Source organism: Odontesthes bonariensis, chromosome 14, assembly GCF_027942865.1.
Source record: "Odontesthes bonariensis isolate fOdoBon6 chromosome 14, fOdoBon6.hap1, whole genome shotgun sequence".
Classification (NCBI taxonomy): domain Eukaryota; kingdom Metazoa; phylum Chordata; class Actinopteri; order Atheriniformes; family Atherinopsidae; genus Odontesthes; species Odontesthes bonariensis.
In genome coordinates, this window is record NC_134519.1 from 29,237,937 (window position 1) to 29,256,881 (window position 18,945).

At 42.8% G+C, this 18,945-nt stretch overlaps 2 protein-coding genes across 3 annotated transcripts; both read right to left on the reverse strand.

The window, feature by feature from the left end:
- Window positions 1–594: 594 nt before the first annotated feature.
- Window positions 595–13,524, reverse strand: pgap6 (post-glycosylphosphatidylinositol attachment to proteins 6). Of its 2 annotated transcripts, none has more exons than XM_075483922.1 (13): window positions 13,320–13,524; window positions 10,773–10,956; window positions 10,436–10,637; window positions 9,920–10,047; window positions 9,553–9,818; window positions 9,114–9,445; window positions 8,902–8,998; window positions 6,743–6,857; window positions 6,377–6,519; window positions 5,970–6,148; window positions 4,668–4,814; window positions 3,940–4,056; window positions 595–3,835 (listed from the first exon to the last, which is right to left on the reverse strand). In XM_075483922.1, the coding sequence occupies exons 1-13, from the start codon at window positions 13,381–13,383 to the stop codon at window positions 3,512–3,514; spliced, it is 2,298 nt and encodes a 765-aa protein (XP_075340037.1). In that variant the 5' UTR covers window positions 13,384–13,524; the 3' UTR covers window positions 595–3,511. The 2 variants fall into 2 exon arrangements, with proteins under 2 accessions (XP_075340037.1, XP_075340036.1); XM_075483921.1 differs by having other exon boundaries at window positions 6,377–6,522.
- Window positions 13,525–13,975: 451 nt separating this feature from the next.
- Window positions 13,976–17,535, reverse strand: LOC142398404 (uncharacterized). The gene is made up of 3 exons (XM_075482384.1): window positions 16,939–17,535; window positions 16,210–16,394; window positions 13,976–15,068 (listed from the first exon to the last, which is right to left on the reverse strand). Exons 1-3 carry the CDS (start codon window positions 17,149–17,151, stop codon window positions 14,513–14,515), a joined length of 954 nt encoding a protein of 317 aa, XP_075338499.1. The 5' UTR covers window positions 17,152–17,535; the 3' UTR covers window positions 13,976–14,512.
- Window positions 17,536–18,945: the final 1,410 nt, after the last annotated feature.

The window sequence follows — 18,945 nt, forward strand, 5'->3', positions numbered from 1 at the left end:
TCTTCTCTTCTCTACTCCTCTCTGCTTCTGGCTCCTGTGCCAGACTGGCTCCCTCTACTGGCTGCACGTGGTCAAAGTACCTCAAAGTATTTTAGCACTTCCCATTAAAAGAGACTATTCGAGAGCTTCAGCTTATGGCTGAAAGAGTAAACGTGCACAGTGTTTTCAGAGAAAAATAGGGAGAATAAAAACCATCAAAGGCATTTTTTTTTTTTTAGGGGGGGTGGGGTTAAAATTCAGGGTATGATCTTGATACTTAGACTATAATAAAATCAAAGAAAAAGAAGCTTTTTTGCCTTACACATGTTTGAATGTTCTCACATGGTAAGCAAGCAGTCGAGCCCGATGATGTTTGATCTGTAGGCTTGGTAGAGCCATCAAATTTACTAATGGAGGTAAGCTCTGATAGGGAACACACAAACACACACGGACATGTGCATTTCAACACAGCCCATTTCTGCGTGTCTGAGGATTATCATAATCTGCTTTCCTCTTTTCTCCAGCCCCTCGCTTGGTGTGAAAGTGTGTGTGACTGAGGAGGCAGAAACTACGTCCACACGAACAGCAATGACAACAAACAAAAGGAGCCATCTCTCTTTATACCACAGATTTATTTTCTTTGTATGCTGTTTGGACATTCAACAGACTGAAAGTGACTATACAATAAAGGTAATAGATTTTACAATAAAACTTTCAGTTTGCCTTTTTTTAAAATATTTTTATTTATAATGAAAATTATCACAACAACATCAGACAAATGAATGAGTGCCAGAGACAAAGCACACAGCTTCACACGCACTCAAGACACCAGATACAGTTCACTCACAAAAAAGAAAAAAAAACAGAAAGGAGGAGGCACAAGACAGTAATTTTATATATATACACATTCATCGAGTACGATTCATACTCGTACAAGCAATGTGCATTATACTGTGGATAAATAAAAGTGCTTCAGAATGAATGCTGGGAAAAGGAAGAAGTCAAAATGCTTTAGACTGATGAGCCCAAAACAAAGCAGACAACACAGAACGACGAGTTATTTAGTTTCAGTATGAGCTGCATGTTCATTTCTGCATACAGTAGGTATTACCCCGACTTTGTTCTGAGTGTGTGCGGAGGCTGCTATCATTTCGCAACCCGTCCACGTCTAAAGTCGTCGTAAATGCCCCAGAATTACAATGAAGACGGATTCATGGAAGAAAGTTCAACGCAGCAGCATCGTCAACTGCCTCGAGTCGGTTTGGTATAAAAAGTTTTTTTTAAAAAGCAGAAAACCTGATTTGTGTGCTGCATCTGATGTGCTCTGGAAGTGGTCGTTTGGAACAACAAATAATCCCTCCGTCACAATCTTCTGAGCGTTGAAGGGTCAAAGTGGAAGAAAAACATGGCTGCCACCAATGAAGCAAGTTCAGTACAGAGCGGCCTTTTTTTCTGTTTGCTGCCTCAACAAAAGCCTCAACTTTAGACGAGGAGAGTGCAACAGAAAATTGTTTCCTGTGAAAATCAGGTTTATAGTGTTTTTGTCACGTTAGCTGTGGCTGACTCTGTCCCATCGTACTGTGGAAAGTCACGCAAGTCTTTGATCAAACCAAATCAAATTAGCGATTGACTTTTTTTTTTTTAAATACGTAGGACTTGACCAAAGAATATTTCATAATGAATGCGTCTCCCTGACGACATTTATAGGTTGCTTACGTGTAATTTTCTAGCCTGGTTAAAGGAGAGACGGTTTCAGAACAATGAAAATTCTGACTTTCAGCTCAACGTAGCCCACGAGAGCCCTCTCCACACCTTGGTTGCAGCTTATTTGCAGTAAAAAGATGTTGACCCGCCGCTGTTTCTCTTTGGCATTTCACACATGCCAGACAGGAGGCTCAGCCCCACATCAGTGTGTGCTTACACACATCCGGCCGGCGTACAAAAAGCCTGTTTTTCCTTTCTGTTACTACCTCACTAACTGGCTCAAAAACGCATCAGTGGCTCATCAACTTTGATCCTCATGCCACCTCTGTACTGTCCAACACGTCTTGCAACAAAGGTCCCAGATTAAAAGCCCTCGAGCCATTAATCTTACTTCATAGTACACCCTTTTGGTTTGCCTGTTGCTTTCTAAATAATAACAAATGTTCTGCAACAATTATGCCGTTTGTTTAGCTGGTACTTTGTGTAATGCTTTATAGGAAAGCCTTGGCTAAGTTAATTACAGGTTCATTCCCAATTCCCGCCGCTTTTTATTTTTTTGTCTAAGTGAAAGAACCAAAATTCCCAGCTGGTACCGAATGCAGCGACAGACTGAGACGAGCATATCACCCGCTTATGATTGACGATGCTAGCGATGAGATGAAGAATGTGTCAATTAAGAATGATATTTTTAGCCCTGAAATGAGACGTTTTGAAGAGGCTGTTAATTACAGTGGGAGGAAATGATAAATGCGATGCAGACTTTGGCAAAAGGAGCAGTTTTCTGGTTTAAGATTATACATTTTTTTTATATTTCTCATTCAAGGAAGACCACAGTATATAGTGCAGTTCTTCAAGTCTCTTAAGGAATACGCAAATATCTGGCAGTTAAAGATCAAGCACATTTAAAACTGATGGAGAGGTTTGAATTCTTTAAATTTTACCCAGGCCTGTAGGAAAAACAAATATACAAACGCGAGGAGTCTTCACATTCATAGCAGAATATGTCCGGAGGCTCTATGATTGACCCAATATTTGGATTTAAAAGAGTTCTACAAAGTGCGATTCCTTATAAATATTTCCTATCAACATTCATGTAGTACTCTAGTGAAACATGTAATACACAATGAGCACTAACTGCTGCTGAGGTTAAAAATCAGGAGGTCTGCTACCTGAAGGCTGGCGTACTCGCATCCAAGCGGGTGCTGTGGAGCGCTGTGGAGGTTTCAGCAGGTTCGGTTCGGCCTCAATTCAACGACTGTGTGCAAGTTTGGGAAAGACATTGCATCCAAATATGTGAGGAGTTTCACACCTGATGGGCATGTGTTTAAGAAAAACTGCAGACCTACGAGAAAAGAGGTCTAACTTTAAGTTTAAAATAGGGCCGTCGCAGTATCTGTTTTTCAATAGACAATTTATCATGGCCGAAAGCTTTCACGATAATGATATCAACGCAAAAACCTGAGAAAATATTACCATCAGACTACTTCATTTTGTTTTTTTCCCATATTTCTTGTCTACTTTTCTCTTGATAAAATGAATTGCACCCAAAATAGAAGGTATGACACTTTAAAAACTGTCCAAAAAAACAAATCAGCATTAAATAATGTTTTGGTTTTTGTCAAATCCTGACGATATTTCATTCTTTAGATCACGATCGTGGATAGCTCCGGCGACCCTAGTTTAAAATGCATCATTCGAGATAGTGAGAAGAGCGAGATTGTACAATTTTATCAGGCACACAGTGCTCGTGAATGTCTCAAAGCTTCAAAATGTTGTCCCAACATCAATGATTGGTCGCTTTCACCTCTTTGCAGAATCTCCTGACCTGCTATGTGACGGTGTAGAGCTCGTCCTTGCTGCTCTGACAGAGTGTGTATCCACAGACCCGGGGTCGCCAGCTCCAGCTCCAACTGAAGCCTCTGCTCCAGCCCAGCACCTCCCTGTCCTTGTCCTTCGGTGGCAGCAGGAACACCACGCAGGTGGCCACCAGGGCGTGCCACAGCGAGTGCGTGTAGTAGTAGTTGTCTTCTGTCTCGGCAAAAATGTACAGACATACCCCGACGAGTGCGCAGAGTGCTCCGGGGATTAGATAGAGGACCCAGCGTTGCCAAGAGGGCGGATAACAGTGTCGACGACGGACACCTTGATACACCTGTGGACATGAGGAGAGGACCAGCAGAAAAGTTGACTTCCACCATGATGACATTACTGAGAGAACACTTAACAGAATCTCTGTAACATCCCGACGTCTCTTACCCAGGTGATGACCATGAACATTATAGCACAGAGGATCGGGCCCAGCAGGTTCCACAGACCCTTGCGGTCCAGTTGCAAAGACATGGCAATCAGCAGAGCCCCGAGCATGAAAAGAGTCTACACACGAGGTGGAAGGAAAAACAGAGTTTGTACAGCTCCAAGGTGTCCCTGTCATTTCTTTAAGTCGTCTCCAGGAATAGTTCTCCAGGCTTTTTGAAGGACATTCCAAAGCTCTTCTTTGGTTGTTGGCTGCTTTTTGTTCCGTTTCTTTGTTAAGATGATCCCACCATACTGTCCATCTACGAGATAGTTTTAAGTCGGACACTTTATCCTCCATTTGTCTAGTTTCCTCATATTATTCAAGGACACACAGCGCACCATGCTGTTGGTGTAAAAACACTATTTCATGTCTGTCAAACGCTGTTTTGTTTGACATTTGCCTTTGTTATGCTTGACTGATGCATAGATCAGAGTTAACAAGCACAAAAACGCCACATTCCACGAGGACAGGACAGAAAATGAGTGAAACAGCAGCCAATGTCCAAAGAGAAACTTTGAAAGATCATCAGAAAGTCTGGAGAACTGTTGCTCGAGATGACTTTAAGAGATTACAAGAAAATGTAAAGAACTGAGGACCGCCTCAAAACTTTTGTACCAGACTGTGTAATATCGATCCTTCATGAAAAGTTCCAAAAGTGCAACAGAAGAAGACATACTCAGCCTCTTACGTATTTGGCTGTGGCTCTGACGCGAGCCATGCACAGAATGGTGACCCAGATGGAGCAGATGGAGCCCAGGAAGTCGCAGTATTGCAGGGCATCATATTCCATTATACACAGCACAGCGACACCCGGCTGGTCACACGCGTGGTAGAACTACATGAGAGGGAACAGGAGTGAACGCCGAGGACCCAGTGAACGCTTCCACTCTGTCCCAAAAGCAGAAACCGAGGCTCACATTCCGCTCATTGTCTTACACATAATGTACACACTCCTGTTTTCATCAGTTTTGTATCATAAACGCAAGAACCTTCTGGAACTTTTTTTTTGTCCGTGTGATGGCAGCACGAGCAGCCACACCTTTAGCTTGTCATGTCTGTGGGTTTTTGTCATGTTTTTAGTTCCCGTTTAGTTTTGCCATGTTTTAGTTTTCTCTCATTAGTTTTGTTAGTTTTCAAGTTCAGGTCTTGTATTTAGTTTTGCCATGTTTTTCCACAGTTTCTGTTGCCCTGCCATCACCTGTGTTTTTTCAAGCCAAGGTTGTACTTTGTTTTCATAGTCATAGTTTGTTTTTTCACAGTTTAGTTTTGTTATCTGGCTCAGGCGCGCTTTTTGTTCTTCTTGAAAATAAACCAAGTATTGTCTTTTTTAAATCTGCATCCGTGTCCTTCTCCACGCCTCGCACCACCACCCTCCGTCACATAACTGAAGTCGGGCTGGCAAGCGTTTTGAAAGTAGTTAACCAGTTAAAAATAACCACAAACCTAAACCTAAGGCCTATCAGCAAATTTCCATATAACGCTTGACTATTTGAACGATGCATTTAGTTCACTTCAATTTGCATGAATTGAATATATTTTTCTTCCAGTTACCTGACCCACAGATCTGTTTAATAAGGCTGATGCCTCGTTGGACTGTACCAAGTTCTTCAGGCAGCAGGGGGGAGGGTCTAAGTTTTTATAGTATAGTGGGTTTCTCAGTTTGGATCCTTTTTCTTTCTTCTCCTCATAGGTTACTACTTAGCACTCGACTGATACGTTTTTTGCTTTTGTTGTAGTTTATGTGAGTAGTTAGATTTCCCCCTTTCGTGTCTGAATGGCTTAATCAGCCAGTATATAGTTCCCATTACGTCTCAGTTTGGTAGGTTTTGTTTTGCTTTGTTGACCTCTTAAGGGCCCGACCGATACTGTCAGAGAAACTGGTGTTTTTTTGTCTTTTGTAAATAAAACTTGGGAGATGTATCTTCTTAATCTGTCTGAGCCCCCCCCCCCCATGCATTCACTAGTGTTTGCACGTTACAGGCTGCTTTACCGTGGAGAAGAACATGGTGAAGAGGTAGACAGAGGCCTCGGTAATGTAGAGGCGATTGACGGCCACCACGATGGCGGGCAGGAAAAACAGATTGCTGAGCGTGAGCAGCAGAGTCGATGTCAGCTGGCGACTGTACGACTGGGCCGTGGAATCATCAGTGCAGCCCCAACCGTTCCAGCCTGCAGACACACAGACAGACGAGCAAAGTGACACCGAGTGAATGCGAGACTACAATCACTCACAGTGATAACGACAACACAGATTAGGGAGCACACGTATTATCTTAGATTGATTTTTAATGGTATTGCTACTCATTTATAGAAGGCTAGGGGGAGAAGATGGGGAATTGGCCACGTGTATGTGTGTGTGTGTGTGTGTGTGTGTGTGTGTGTGTGTGTGTGTCTTACCAGCCTTGCAGTCACAGGCAGCGTACAGGTAGCTAAAGGATCTCAGCAGCCTACATTCCCCATAAGGCCCACAGTCCTCCACACAGGCACTGATGAACACCTCTGGGACCACCGACACTACTGAGGTATTACCGCAGCTACTGCTGCTGATCATAAGAGAGACCACAACAAACTCCTCAGACACGTCTAAATTCTTAGATAAATTAAAAGAATTAGAAAAGACATATTTTTTTTTTAATCTGTAAGAAGGGTGTGACAGACGCAGATAATTTGCTGAGATTCAAGCTCAAACGAGCTGTTGCAGCAAGCGTGTGTGTGTGTGTGTGTGTGTGTGTGTGTGTGTGTGTGTGTGTGCGTGTGTTTTACCTGTTGCATGTAAGCTGCAGGGTGAGGTACCATGTTGTGGACTGAGGGAAAGGCAGCCTGACCACAGCTTTGGGAACGCTGTTATTCACAGCAACACCATATCCTCCAAACAAAGCTGTTGGTGAATCAATGATTGATATCATCATTTCTGTCTCCAGGTTTATTCTCATCCCAAAACAGAAAGTAGCACAGTCCCATTTACCAAGAATTTTGAAAATAAACTGATAAAACATCTAGGCTTTGTCACTGAAACTTATTGAGTATTGATTGACAGAAAAAGAAAGAAAAGCCTGTTTGCAGGTGGACTTTGATAACTTATGCTGTGAATCAGAAAGTACACCCTCCGTACAGTCTTTACATTTCATCACATAAGAAAATAAAAACCATCTGCTCCTGACAGCTCTTATGATGAGGTAAATACTACCGCAGGTGAACATCCAACACATGACATATTATGATGTTATCATGATATTACACTGTTGGCCCACCATTCTGTACAATGTTTCATCAGTTCATTGAAGTTTGCAGCGTTTAATCACAGCTCTCTTAATGTCCTACCACAGCATCTCAGTCAGGCTGAGGTCTGGATTCTGACTGGGTCACTGTAACAACTCGATTCTTTTCTTTTTCATTCTGTTGTAGATTTGCTGCTGTGCTTGAGATCATTGTCCTGTAGCTGTCAGACAGATGGCTTCCCATTTGACTCTGGAATACTTTGGCATACAGAGGAGTTCATGGTGGACTCCATGACTGCAAGGTGTCCAGGTCCTGTGGCTGCAGAACAAGCCCAAATCATCAGCCCTCCACCACCGTGCTTGACAGTTGGTATGAGGTGTTTGTGCTGATATGCTGTTTGGTTTCTCCAAACATGCTGCTGTGCATTATGACCAAACATCTCCACTTTGGTCTGCTCTGTCCAAAGGACATTGTTCCAGAAGTCTTGTGGTTTGTTCAGATGTAACTTTACAAACTTAAGCTGTGCTGCCATGTTGTTTTTAGAGAGAAGAGGCTTTCTCCTGCAACCCTTCCAAACAAGCCATGCATGTTCAGTCTGTCTCTAAAACTGCACTGTCATCAACTTTAACATTTAACATGCCAATTGAGGCCTGGAGAGTCTGAGATGTAGCTCTTGGGTTTTTTGCAGCTTCTGTGAGCATGCACAGTCTGACTCTGGGCGACCGTCTTGAATGTTTTCAACTTACAATTACATTTTTCTCACTATAGAATGAAGGACTCTAAATTGTTTGGAAATGGACTTGTAGCCTCTCTTAGACTGACGGGCAGCAACAATTGCTTCTCTGAGATAATGGCTGATGTCTGACCTTGGGGTGAACTTGCTGGGACGTCCACTCCTGGGAAGAGTGGCAACTGTCTTGAATGTCTTCCACTTGTGAATAATTTTTCTCTCAGTAGAATGATGGAAATGATCTTATAATTCTTCTCAGATTGATGGGCAGCAACAGTTGCTTCTCTAAGATCATTGCTGGTGTCTTTCCTCCTTGGCATCGTGTTAACACACACCTGAATGCTCCAGCCCAGCAAAACTAACTAAGCTTCTGCTCACACTGCTGCTGATGATGATCAATTAACAGAGTTCATTTGATTAGCAGCTCCTGGCTGCTACTCACCCCCTATGGAAACAGTAAGGGTGCACTTAGTTTTCACTCAGTGCTTCTGCATTTTGTAAATATATAAAGACACAGTGTAATAAGTCATATGAGAATGTTGTGTTACTAAATCTTAAGTTTTGGTTTGGACCAGATGATTTTCTATTATGTCCTGAAGTGTAAAGCGCTACTAAAGACAGAGGGTGTACTTTCTTTGTTACGTGACTTTCTAACATTAAAATAACTCAAAGTGAATGCAAACCTGTGTATCAAACTGAATCACCACCCTCAGGTGATCCATACTTATCCTCTGACAAATTTATGGAACAAATTGAAGATCAGATTACTCCATAGGACCATGAAATGAAACTACAAATGCCGACAGATCTGCAATGCGTTGTCAGTGCGGCTGCTGTGGACTTTTATTTATTTAGTTGATTCAAGAAAAACACTGCAGTGCAGACAGAGAGCAGAGTAGATCTACTCTAGCAAGCAAAGACAATGGAGGGATAACAGTGTTAACAGTTGAGTTGTTTGCTACTCAGATAGTACCTGTGCGACAGGGTTGAGAGTGGTTGAGTTCAAGGACTGGAGCCCAGGGAGACAAACAGGCAACCACACTGCTGCTGTTCCCCAAAGTTGCATTAGTCTACAAATACATCGCAAACACATTTGTCAAAGCACAACATCATGACAGCTTCCCTCTGTGCCCCTCAGATCTAACCGCACACATGTGGGGGGGAAAGTGATGCGGCGGTACTCACAGTGTTGAGTGTGAGCTGCAGGTTGAGTGTGCCCCCCGTGGCTTGTGTGTGCAGGGGGTAGGTGAGCAGCGTGGGGCGTGCGTCCGTAACGCTAATGTTTGGCCCGCTGACGGGTGTGAATCGGAGGGACAGAGCGTCCACCTCCTCGTACAGCACAGGGATGCTCCACACGCAAGCTGAGGCCGGCAGTGGCGTCCCCAGAGCGGCAGACTGGTTGCTGAGGGTGGCTGCGTCTGTAACCACCGAGCTGTTGCCTGTCGACGTCGAGCTGCCGTTGAGCTTTTTAAGGTCATCATCTGCTTTAAGGCCTGTACTTTTTGGCTTACATCCCACTGAAGCAGACAAGCAGAGCAGGAGAAGGACACGCAAACACGGTGGATTAGGATGACGATATAATGCACGAAACATCCATTTAAGATCTGCGAGTTTCTGTGTTCACCTGTGTGGCTCGAGGCGACACTAAACGTCACATTGCGGTCGACTTGGCTGCTCTCCACGACAACTCGCAGCCAGGTGTCCCAAGGAGGGTTAGAGAGAGACGCAGAGCAGCTAATCCCTGAGCAGTTGACTGTTAGCGGGCCCTGCTGCAGAGACGCAGAGCCGAGTCTGAGGAGCAGCGAACAGTTTCCGCTCCCCGCTGCCTCCCCTGAAGAGCAGTTAGCCACAGAGACCGACACAGAGGAGGAAAACTCCGGAACGTACAACCTGAAAAATAAAACACTTCCACTCAATATACACACTTCATATATTAAGAAGGAAGTAAAGGAAAAAAAACTTGTACATATAAGTGTACAAGCACTTATTACTTAAGGCGTGCAGGTCTGTCAGGGGCTGCGGTCTGTGTTAGCACTGTGCCCTGTTGTAAAACAGGTGTGTCCACTGCTCTCCTGATCGATAGCTGAGGCTGGAAGAAGTAGGAGCAGGACGGAAAACCCTGATAGATCAACACAAAACGGGAATTTAGAACAAAAAGGATTATTTGCAGATATGCCGGCGCAAACTTCTCAAAGTGTTGGAGGGTTAAGAACAACAAATTTGAAAAGGGAGACATAACAAAACAGACATTTCAGTTTATTTCAAACCTACAAGACAGCTTAATCTGCTGCAAACCTCAAGAATGTGGTTCAGCTACTTAACATACAGAACAATGCACCTGCTCCAGTTCAGCAGGTTGGTTGTAAATGGGAATTCTGCAACTAGAGCACGACAGAAACCATTTGATCTGTCGTGCTCAACGTGAGGCCTTTTCATTTTGGCAAATATAATGGTAGCTGATAAAAAGCTCTAATTTTGATGTTTTGACGCGTCGGGTCCGCACAAACCTTCTGCTCTATGCGTCCGTCGTCCTCAGGCAAATGAGCAGCGACATACCAATCGCCTGGAGCGGGGTCGGTGAGGTTGAAAGTTGCGGAACTCTGTGAGGTCACCGGCAGACTCAGAGACAAACAGGGGCTCCACAGCGTTGCATTGGGAAACACCAGCCCTGTTGGGTTTATGACTGGAGGGGCGCCCCACCGAATATGGCTGGAAATGAGAGCGAAATGCCGAATTAAAATAGAAAAAAATAAAAAAATAGAAAACTCAGAGAAACTGAATCAGCAGAAGATGAAAACTTTGCAAGGAGACCGATGTTTTCATGACCAGAGTGCCACGTCTTACATAGTGACGTTGTGCTGTCCACAGTGGAAGCTGTGGCCCTTTGTCACTGAGAACAGCCAGCGGGCAACGGCGGTCTCCTCCGGAATATGGAACCTCTGCAGCCTGACGTTGCCGTACCAGCCATACTTCGACAACTTCTGAGCAGGTTTGGACGAGAGCTCTGACAGAAAAGTCACCTGTCCATCTGTTGGGGAAAAAGGCTTTTGTTGTTTAAAACTGTAAAACAATGTTTGTGTCACAGAGTCTGCAACAAATGGTAGAAATGTTACAAAAAAATAATAAAAAATAGATGATGCCAAGATAAATTCTCTCAACTCAGATGGATTTTGGCTTTTTGGTGCGAAGCTGGCCAGGACTACCACAGCGATGCTTTGCTCTACTTCAACCTCTCTGTTACGCTTCCGACAGATTGTCGATTGCTCCACCAGAGAAAATAATTATTTATTCATTCATTCAATGCGAGTATAAAAGATGGATACAGCTCCTATGCCCGGAATTTGAAGAGATGATCTCAGGAAGCTGAACAAACTGTGAAAGAATGCTTTGAGGCTACAGTCTGAAGTGCACTTTGTGAGCCACATGGAGACGACATAATGCCATGACTGGAGACTATCATCCCTGGATCACCAGGGATCTGAAAAAGCTGCTGAACATGAGGATGAAGGCAACAAGGGGATACTGAGAAGTGTACGGAAACAGCTATAAAAAAAAAAAGAAAAAAAAATACAAGTGAGAAGAAGGAAGTATACAGAAAATAGCTAAAAAACAAACTTCACAAGAACAAGCCTTTTAGGAGAAGGGAGGTCAGACTAATGGAAGTTTGGACAGAGCCAATGAGCTGAACATGCGTTTCAATAAGTTCAGAAAAGAACAACACTCAGTACGCTCCTTGTTTGCCTCCAGCTACCCATACCTCACACTCTCCTTGAACCCACACTTTCCCTGTCAAGCCTCTATGTCATCCTGCAACTTTAGTCACTAATCTTAACACAACATCACCCACATCGGGGTACACTGAGGCCTCCTGTGCCCCCCTAAGAGAGACTGATCAGCAGCCCAGGAACACCACAGGGTGTCACAGGGTCTCTCCGTGTTTCTCTTCCCTCTGAACACCTGTACTTCCGAAAGAACTCAGTCCTGTCATCCAGAAATACCCAGAAGACTCTGCAGTTGTGGTGTGTATCAGTGATGGACAAGAGGCTAAGCACAAGGAAGTGATTGACAACTTAGTGTCATGGTGTGTAAACAATCACGTCATCTTGAATGTAAAGACGACAGAGGAGAGGATTGTGGATTTTGGGAGAACCGGGTATATGCCAAACGCTCTGTCTATCCAGGGAAAAGAGGTGGAGGACTTCTTGAGGAAGATTAGGTTCTTAAGTGTTTGCAGGAAGATGTTGCATATCTTGAATCAGTTTGTGGTGGAAAGGGCACTCTGCTTTGCAGCCATCTGCTGGGACAGTGCCAGTTATTCAAACAAACAGAACAAACTGATAAAGAAAACTGACTCTTTGCTGGGGAATGCTTTAGAGCCCCTGGAACTGTTGGAACTGAACATGCTGCACAAGTTGCTTTATATAAGGGACAAAACTGCACATCCTCTATGTAAAATAGTAATCAATCCAGCTGCATCAGAACAATCTTGAAAACAATCGCGTGATAAAGGCTTCAATCTGCAGAAGCTTGGCGAGGAAAGGGAAAATTCCAGTATGACAACAACCTAAACACATTGTTGAAATCACACAAGAGTTTCCAAAGAAGAAAAAGCTCGCAAAGTATGAACCCGGATGGTATGTTGCCGGACTTGAATCCAATCGTGCACATTATCATTAAAAAGCCCTGCTCCCATGTGACTTGTGCACCTATTTAACGCCTTGCTGCTTCGATTGTAAGGCTCAAAGATGGAAGGAGGGGAAATTATTCATTATTAATCGAAGAGGTTATAGAGCCTGAACTGTGTCCACGTGGATGGAAGTTTTTTATACATATAAATTTATATATAATAATTTTAATTGAGACATAATATCCTGTCTTTCAACTTAGAAATAATTTCAATAATTTTGAATTGACATTTATGCACTAAATAGTTGTGCACTTACTTTTGTTGCATGCTAAACATGTGTGAATTTGCTTAAAAATGGAATAGTAATATTCCACAAATGATGGCACAATTATGAGATGTTAAGGCTATTTTACATTTCATGGCCGTTTATACTGCTACATGCATTACGGAAGATGACAAGTACATTACACAACAGAAACATAATTGCTTAAGAGTAGGGGCTATCAACAGACTTCTACTGAATTACATAACCAATTAGCATTCGATATACTGACTGGGTCTACTGTTGCCAACTTCAAACCAAGTCAATATGCAGCTGAGAGGGGAAAAAAATCCTTTAATATCCACAAGTTAGATTTTCGAGAGACAGTTTTTACAGACCGCATATAGCGCCATGTTTCTCTCTCGCTGAGGTAACGTCAAACTAGCATACCAGATCTGTTAGCAACATGCTAATACCCAACCTCTCAGTGTGAAACACTTACCGTCTCCTGATGTCCCAGCCGTCAGGGCGACGAAAAGGAGACCGAACAGATAACAAACTTCCATGTTTCCTCTCCGACCGTTCGGCTCATCACATCTTCCCGTGTCCACCTGTAATATCACACAGACGTTCGCTAAAAACACACATATTCCATTTGACGTCCATAACACTTCCTGATTTCTTTGTAAATACGTGACGTCACGTGAGTCTCTGGATGCTGCCTTTGTGGACTGTCGAAAATATTACAAAAATTACCTACATTGTGATTAATATTGTAATTTTGGGTAATTTTAGGAGAGAATATGTGTACAATACATTTAATTAAACCGATATAAACAACATATAATTAATAGAGCAAAAAAAATTATATATATATATGTATATATTTATTTATCTGTACATATAGATCTATCTATACATATGTATAGATACATATATATATATATATATATATATATATAACTGCAACAATATAATTTCCTTTAGGGATGTATAATTGCCATCAGTAGTACTCATTTCCCCATCATCAGGACGTTTTATCTTTCATACCGAAACAAACACATCCATTCTGTACATTCACACTTTCTGCTGGGACAAAGAAATAAAAAGCATCAGTAAAGACTTTTTCTTGTTTATTTCCAAAACATTTTAGGCTCATCTTTTCATAATAACTAAATCAGGGAAAATAGCATCATCTTTCAAGTCTTCACAGTTTTTGTTTGCATTAAATACTGTATTGAAAGATATTTCAAGGAGATAGACATTAGATGTGAAAATAGGCACAAAATATCACCTAGAACTTTTGTTGTAAAAAGAAAGGAAATCAAAAGAAAATCATTGAAAGATACACAGAAAAAACACAAAGAACAAACACAAAAAAACCCAAATCAGATGTTCATAATAAATCTCCAAAAATTAAAGTGTGTAACAGGCATTGTACAATTGCATTCTCTATACATTTTGTAATTAACATCACTCTTAATAAAACATTTTGTAAAATACATAACCAAATGAAAATGTCTAACACATCCTGATCAAAAGTACTGACAGAGTCGGTGGTTACACAGGGGCAGAAATCAGAAATCCTCATCTCATTTAAGTGCATTTGAAATTTTACTGCATCACAACCAGTTCACTGTTGACGGGAACAGTTTGAAAGCAAGGGTCAGCAATCTAAATTGTGCTTACAGAAGATCATAAATACGTCACATCATCCTGTGTCCCCACCCAGCAACACTGAGCATCATAGCTCAGCAATACATTCTCTCCAACGGGTGAACTCTGCTCCTCCTCATTTTTATTGTCCTGAGATGCTGTGGCGCTCTCCTCACTTGGCTGTGCTGTGTTCTTCTTTTCCAACTCTTGACTTAAAGCACAACTACCAGAATCCAGTTTCAGTCCTCTTCTTACTCTGCTGGATCTGAGCAGAACTCTTCTGATGGTCTCTGCGCCGCTTTTGATGTTTCGAAAACGTGTCGCACTCCAGTCCTGTTTTTCTGACTTGGGTTCATTAGAACCAACCAAACTGTTGGCAGGAGCAACTGGCTCCTGGCAGTGACCTCCATGTGCTGAACGACTGACTACAGAGTTGGACGGGGAAGGATTTGGAGCTCTTGCTTCACTTGACTCCGAGCTGAGCGTGGCTGAATGGCTTGAATCACCACTGTCAGTTTGTGGTGGTCTTTGATTTCCCCGTTCCTCAGTAGTGGCCTCAGTCCAATCCTGAGGAAAGGCTGGACTTGGGCTTTCTCTGTGGAGCAATGGCAGAAACATTCAATCACACACAGTTAAATTACATTACATTACAGTCATTTTGCAGACGCTTTTAACCAAAGCGACTTACAATAAGTGCGTTAAATGCAGAGTGAACACTTTTATGTGGAATATAAAACCATTAAAGTCCCCATTAATTAGAAATGTAAGTTTTAAACCATTGGATGCTTTTACAAGACATACTATGAGCAAAATTAGCTATCAATGCTGGGGCTAGGGATTAGTTCAGCTCCATCTACAGTATAAGAAAGGTGAGGTCTACGTATGTTCCACATAGAACACTGGAAGAACCAATCCTTACTACCTGTAAGGTAGGACTATACAACTATTTTGGATGCGCTGTTAAGAACTGATTAAATGAGAAACTAGCGCAAGCTATGAGGAGAAATTAGTCAGAGGCCGGCAGAGTCTAATTGGGGTGTAGACGCTAGGACCCGGGCTGGACCGAATGGGTGCTAGAGGTTTGCAACTGGAACTTGGGCGCTAGCTTCCTGCTAGCTCCTGGCTAGGTGCCGGTATGCGGTCCAGCCAAACAAGTAGGTGCTGGCCAATAGGACTTATTAGCCCGGCTGAGCCAGCGGGTGCAAGCCACTAGCTGCTGGGCGAGATGTGGGTGGAGCCAGATTAGCATATTCAAATATTCACTAAATGAGTAAAAATATTTGCAGTCATGCCACCGCCATTTTAAGGCCATATATAGACACACAGTCTTGACTATCTAGTGGATGTTAAAAGCCGCAACAAGGTTATCGTAGATGAACCTGCAAAAAGATCATTAGATATTTCATCACAACATCTTCAAAATAAACTATTACAGAGGAACAGACTAGTTTTCAGGGCATTGATAACATTTGGAGGGACTTTAACGATGAGATAAAGTGGCTTTGGGTCAGTCTGTAAACTTGTAATATGGTTACATTTATCATTTGAAGTCAATTTTGCAACACAGACATCCTCAGTTATGATAAAGATGAACCTCCACCAAACTAATAACATTATGGCTGAGCTAAGTCACGAGCTCATTTGACCATTTCCTACTTTGATGTGACTTAAAGAATTAACAGAGTGCAAATCTTTCAATGAGTGTAAGCTCCTGCACTCATGGCGGGTCCACATACCTATAGGGGGGCGTAGAGGGCCCGTGCTCGTCCACAGTGGCCAGGCTGCTGAGGCTTCCTGTTAGGCTGCTGCAGCTACTGGTCAAAGTGGCCCTGTCCTCCATCAGCCAGCGCATGGCCTCGATACCCTCGTGCACGGCCACCAACTGCCGCAGAATCCTCACATCGGCAGAGCGAAGCCACCTCTGTGTGAACATTGTGGAGGGAATATGTAAATGTGTGTATGAGCCTAGGAAAGGTGATTCTGTTTATAGTAACTGGACTTCTCTCATGTGGCTCCTCAGACATAACTTTAGGCTACTCTGCCCCTTGACAAGTGAGGCCCCATATTGTTTGTTCATCTCACTATAACACAATGGCAGACAATAACAACAGAGCTGAAAGAAATGAGGGAAGAAAGGAGGAATCCAATCAAGATGTGCGAATTGAAAGGAGGTGGACAGATGTGCGGTGTGGTGGGGAGACAGGTGATAGAATCTGTCATTGAAAAACAAAACAAACGAGCAGGTGAAGCGTCTCAGGGAGCTCTGTGGACTTGACATTTCTGCAGCTCAAAGCAGTCACGCAGACACAGAGGCGATTGCTGTAACAAGTCAAGCAAGTTGAGGCGTTAGCGAAGCACAGGAAGAGGCACAGGAAAGCGAAGGCGCTGGTTCATTTAGAAGCATTCTTCCAGCAAAGCGCACAAAATGAGAGATTCTCTGATGAAAGCACAACAGAAAGCTTTACCATCTCTTGTTTCAAGTTGTTAATTTTGTCAGATAAACTGTCACAGGCGGCTGCGTTTTGGTCTTCCCCGTCCAACACATCAGACCTCCAGCCGTCCTCGCAGTCAGCTGCCTCCTTCATCCAGATCAGAAGACTCTCCGGTGTTTTCCTCCCAATCTTATTTTCCAGTTCATTTAAATCCGGGAAGGAATCGTTGAGGGTTTCCTCGGCCATCCCAACGTGCCCCAATTACCGCGGAGTATCCCAATCAGTCGCCGCGGACGAAGAAGCGCTTGTGCGTAAATTCTGCCAAACCTTCCAACTTCCCACTGTGAGCAATTACAACGCAGGAGAGAAGAAACACACATCCACAAATGACCTCCTACTCTTATCGACTTGCATTAGAGTCCACACGTTGCATTCCTGAACAATCCCCTGTTAAAACATGACGAGAGGCAAATGTGTCGCTACAGCGCAGACCAAGCCGTGAAAACACTGGAAATATGTGCGAACAAATCGCGTGCAGTTGCTGACTGTTAACTTGTCACCATTCATACAACGCACGTATTGCTGGTATGTGCCCCGAAACATGGTGCTGGAAAAGTGAAAATGCTCTTTGTGAAGTCCTCAAACAATGGTGGGAGTTACACACCGGAGGTCACATGGGGAAGTTTCGGAAACACCTGCGCGCACCAAGGAGCCGGTGATGTAAGCGCGCACGACATAGTCTAAATATATGAAATCACGTGAAAAATGGCTATATTTATAAGATTCTTTTTATTTGAATCCAATTAGATCGCTGTTTGTAATGGCTGTTCATTCAGAGTTTAACAGAGTATTCACATACAATGATACATTGATATATACTGATTTAAGAAACACGAACAAACCATAATAAGTTATTCATATGTGCTTCATATTCAATTTTCGCATGACTGGAAATAACCCATAATTGATGGTTTTACTGGTAAAAGAGGGAGGTTCCCACAAATGAGCCAGAAAATTAAAAAATCTGGAAAGCCAAAAGGGTCACATCTAACTTCACAGGACATTTAATAAAGCAACACCTGGCATTCAAATTCAAGCCCCACCTTTAATTTTATGCCCCAAACATCTCACATGATGGTAACAACTTACAGGTGGCAATGACCTGAATGACACAGGGTGAAAAGGTCAGTGACACACATGTGACTTTTATCACATTCAAAGTGTGAATGTCAGCTTGAACCTGAAGCTCACTACCACACAGTCTGAAATAAAGATGTACCTGCACTGAAAATGGAAAAACAAAACAAAACAAACAAAGAGAAACAAGTTTAAAAGTTTGGCTGAATTGCGTGGGTCTTTCAAAAGGGCTGCAAACACACTACAAAGCCAAGAGCAGTGCTTGATTAGTAGGATCTGCCCTTGTTATTTTCTTTTTGGGAGGCAAACATTAAAATCTCTTTGGTGAAACGGCTTATTTAAGCTCTTCGGATTACCATGACCAGGATGTAAAACACGGTGGAGGTTCTATCATGCTATGGGGCTGCTCTGTTGCTTCTAGTTCTGGAGACATTAAATGCATCATAGGAATGAAGACAACAAATGATTACTGGTGAAACCACCAGTTGACACATATGGTAAGACTTCCTAATGGCTACAAGAAACCTTTAGAGGTTGTCATTGTTGCCAAAGTCCCGCAACCAAATAAAAGATAATAGTTGTTCTCAGGCACATTTTCTTTTGGAAATAAGGAGTTCTAACAGTTGTGTACACGGATGGGAAAGGATCATCATCTGGGAAGCATTCTATCAGCTCTGGTCAAGTGAAATGTCCATGGAACCCAGCTTGGAGTTCGCATTTAAAGATCTCTGAAGGCGCGAGGATTAAAAGCTCTCTTATCTGATTAAACAAAAATTCTATCCAAACATTGTTTGTTAACTTATATTCTGGCTAATATAAGCCCAACAGTTGAGCACGGTGGTGGTAGCATTATGATAGGTTGGTGCTACTCATCAGCTAAAACAGGGAGAGTGGACATAAACT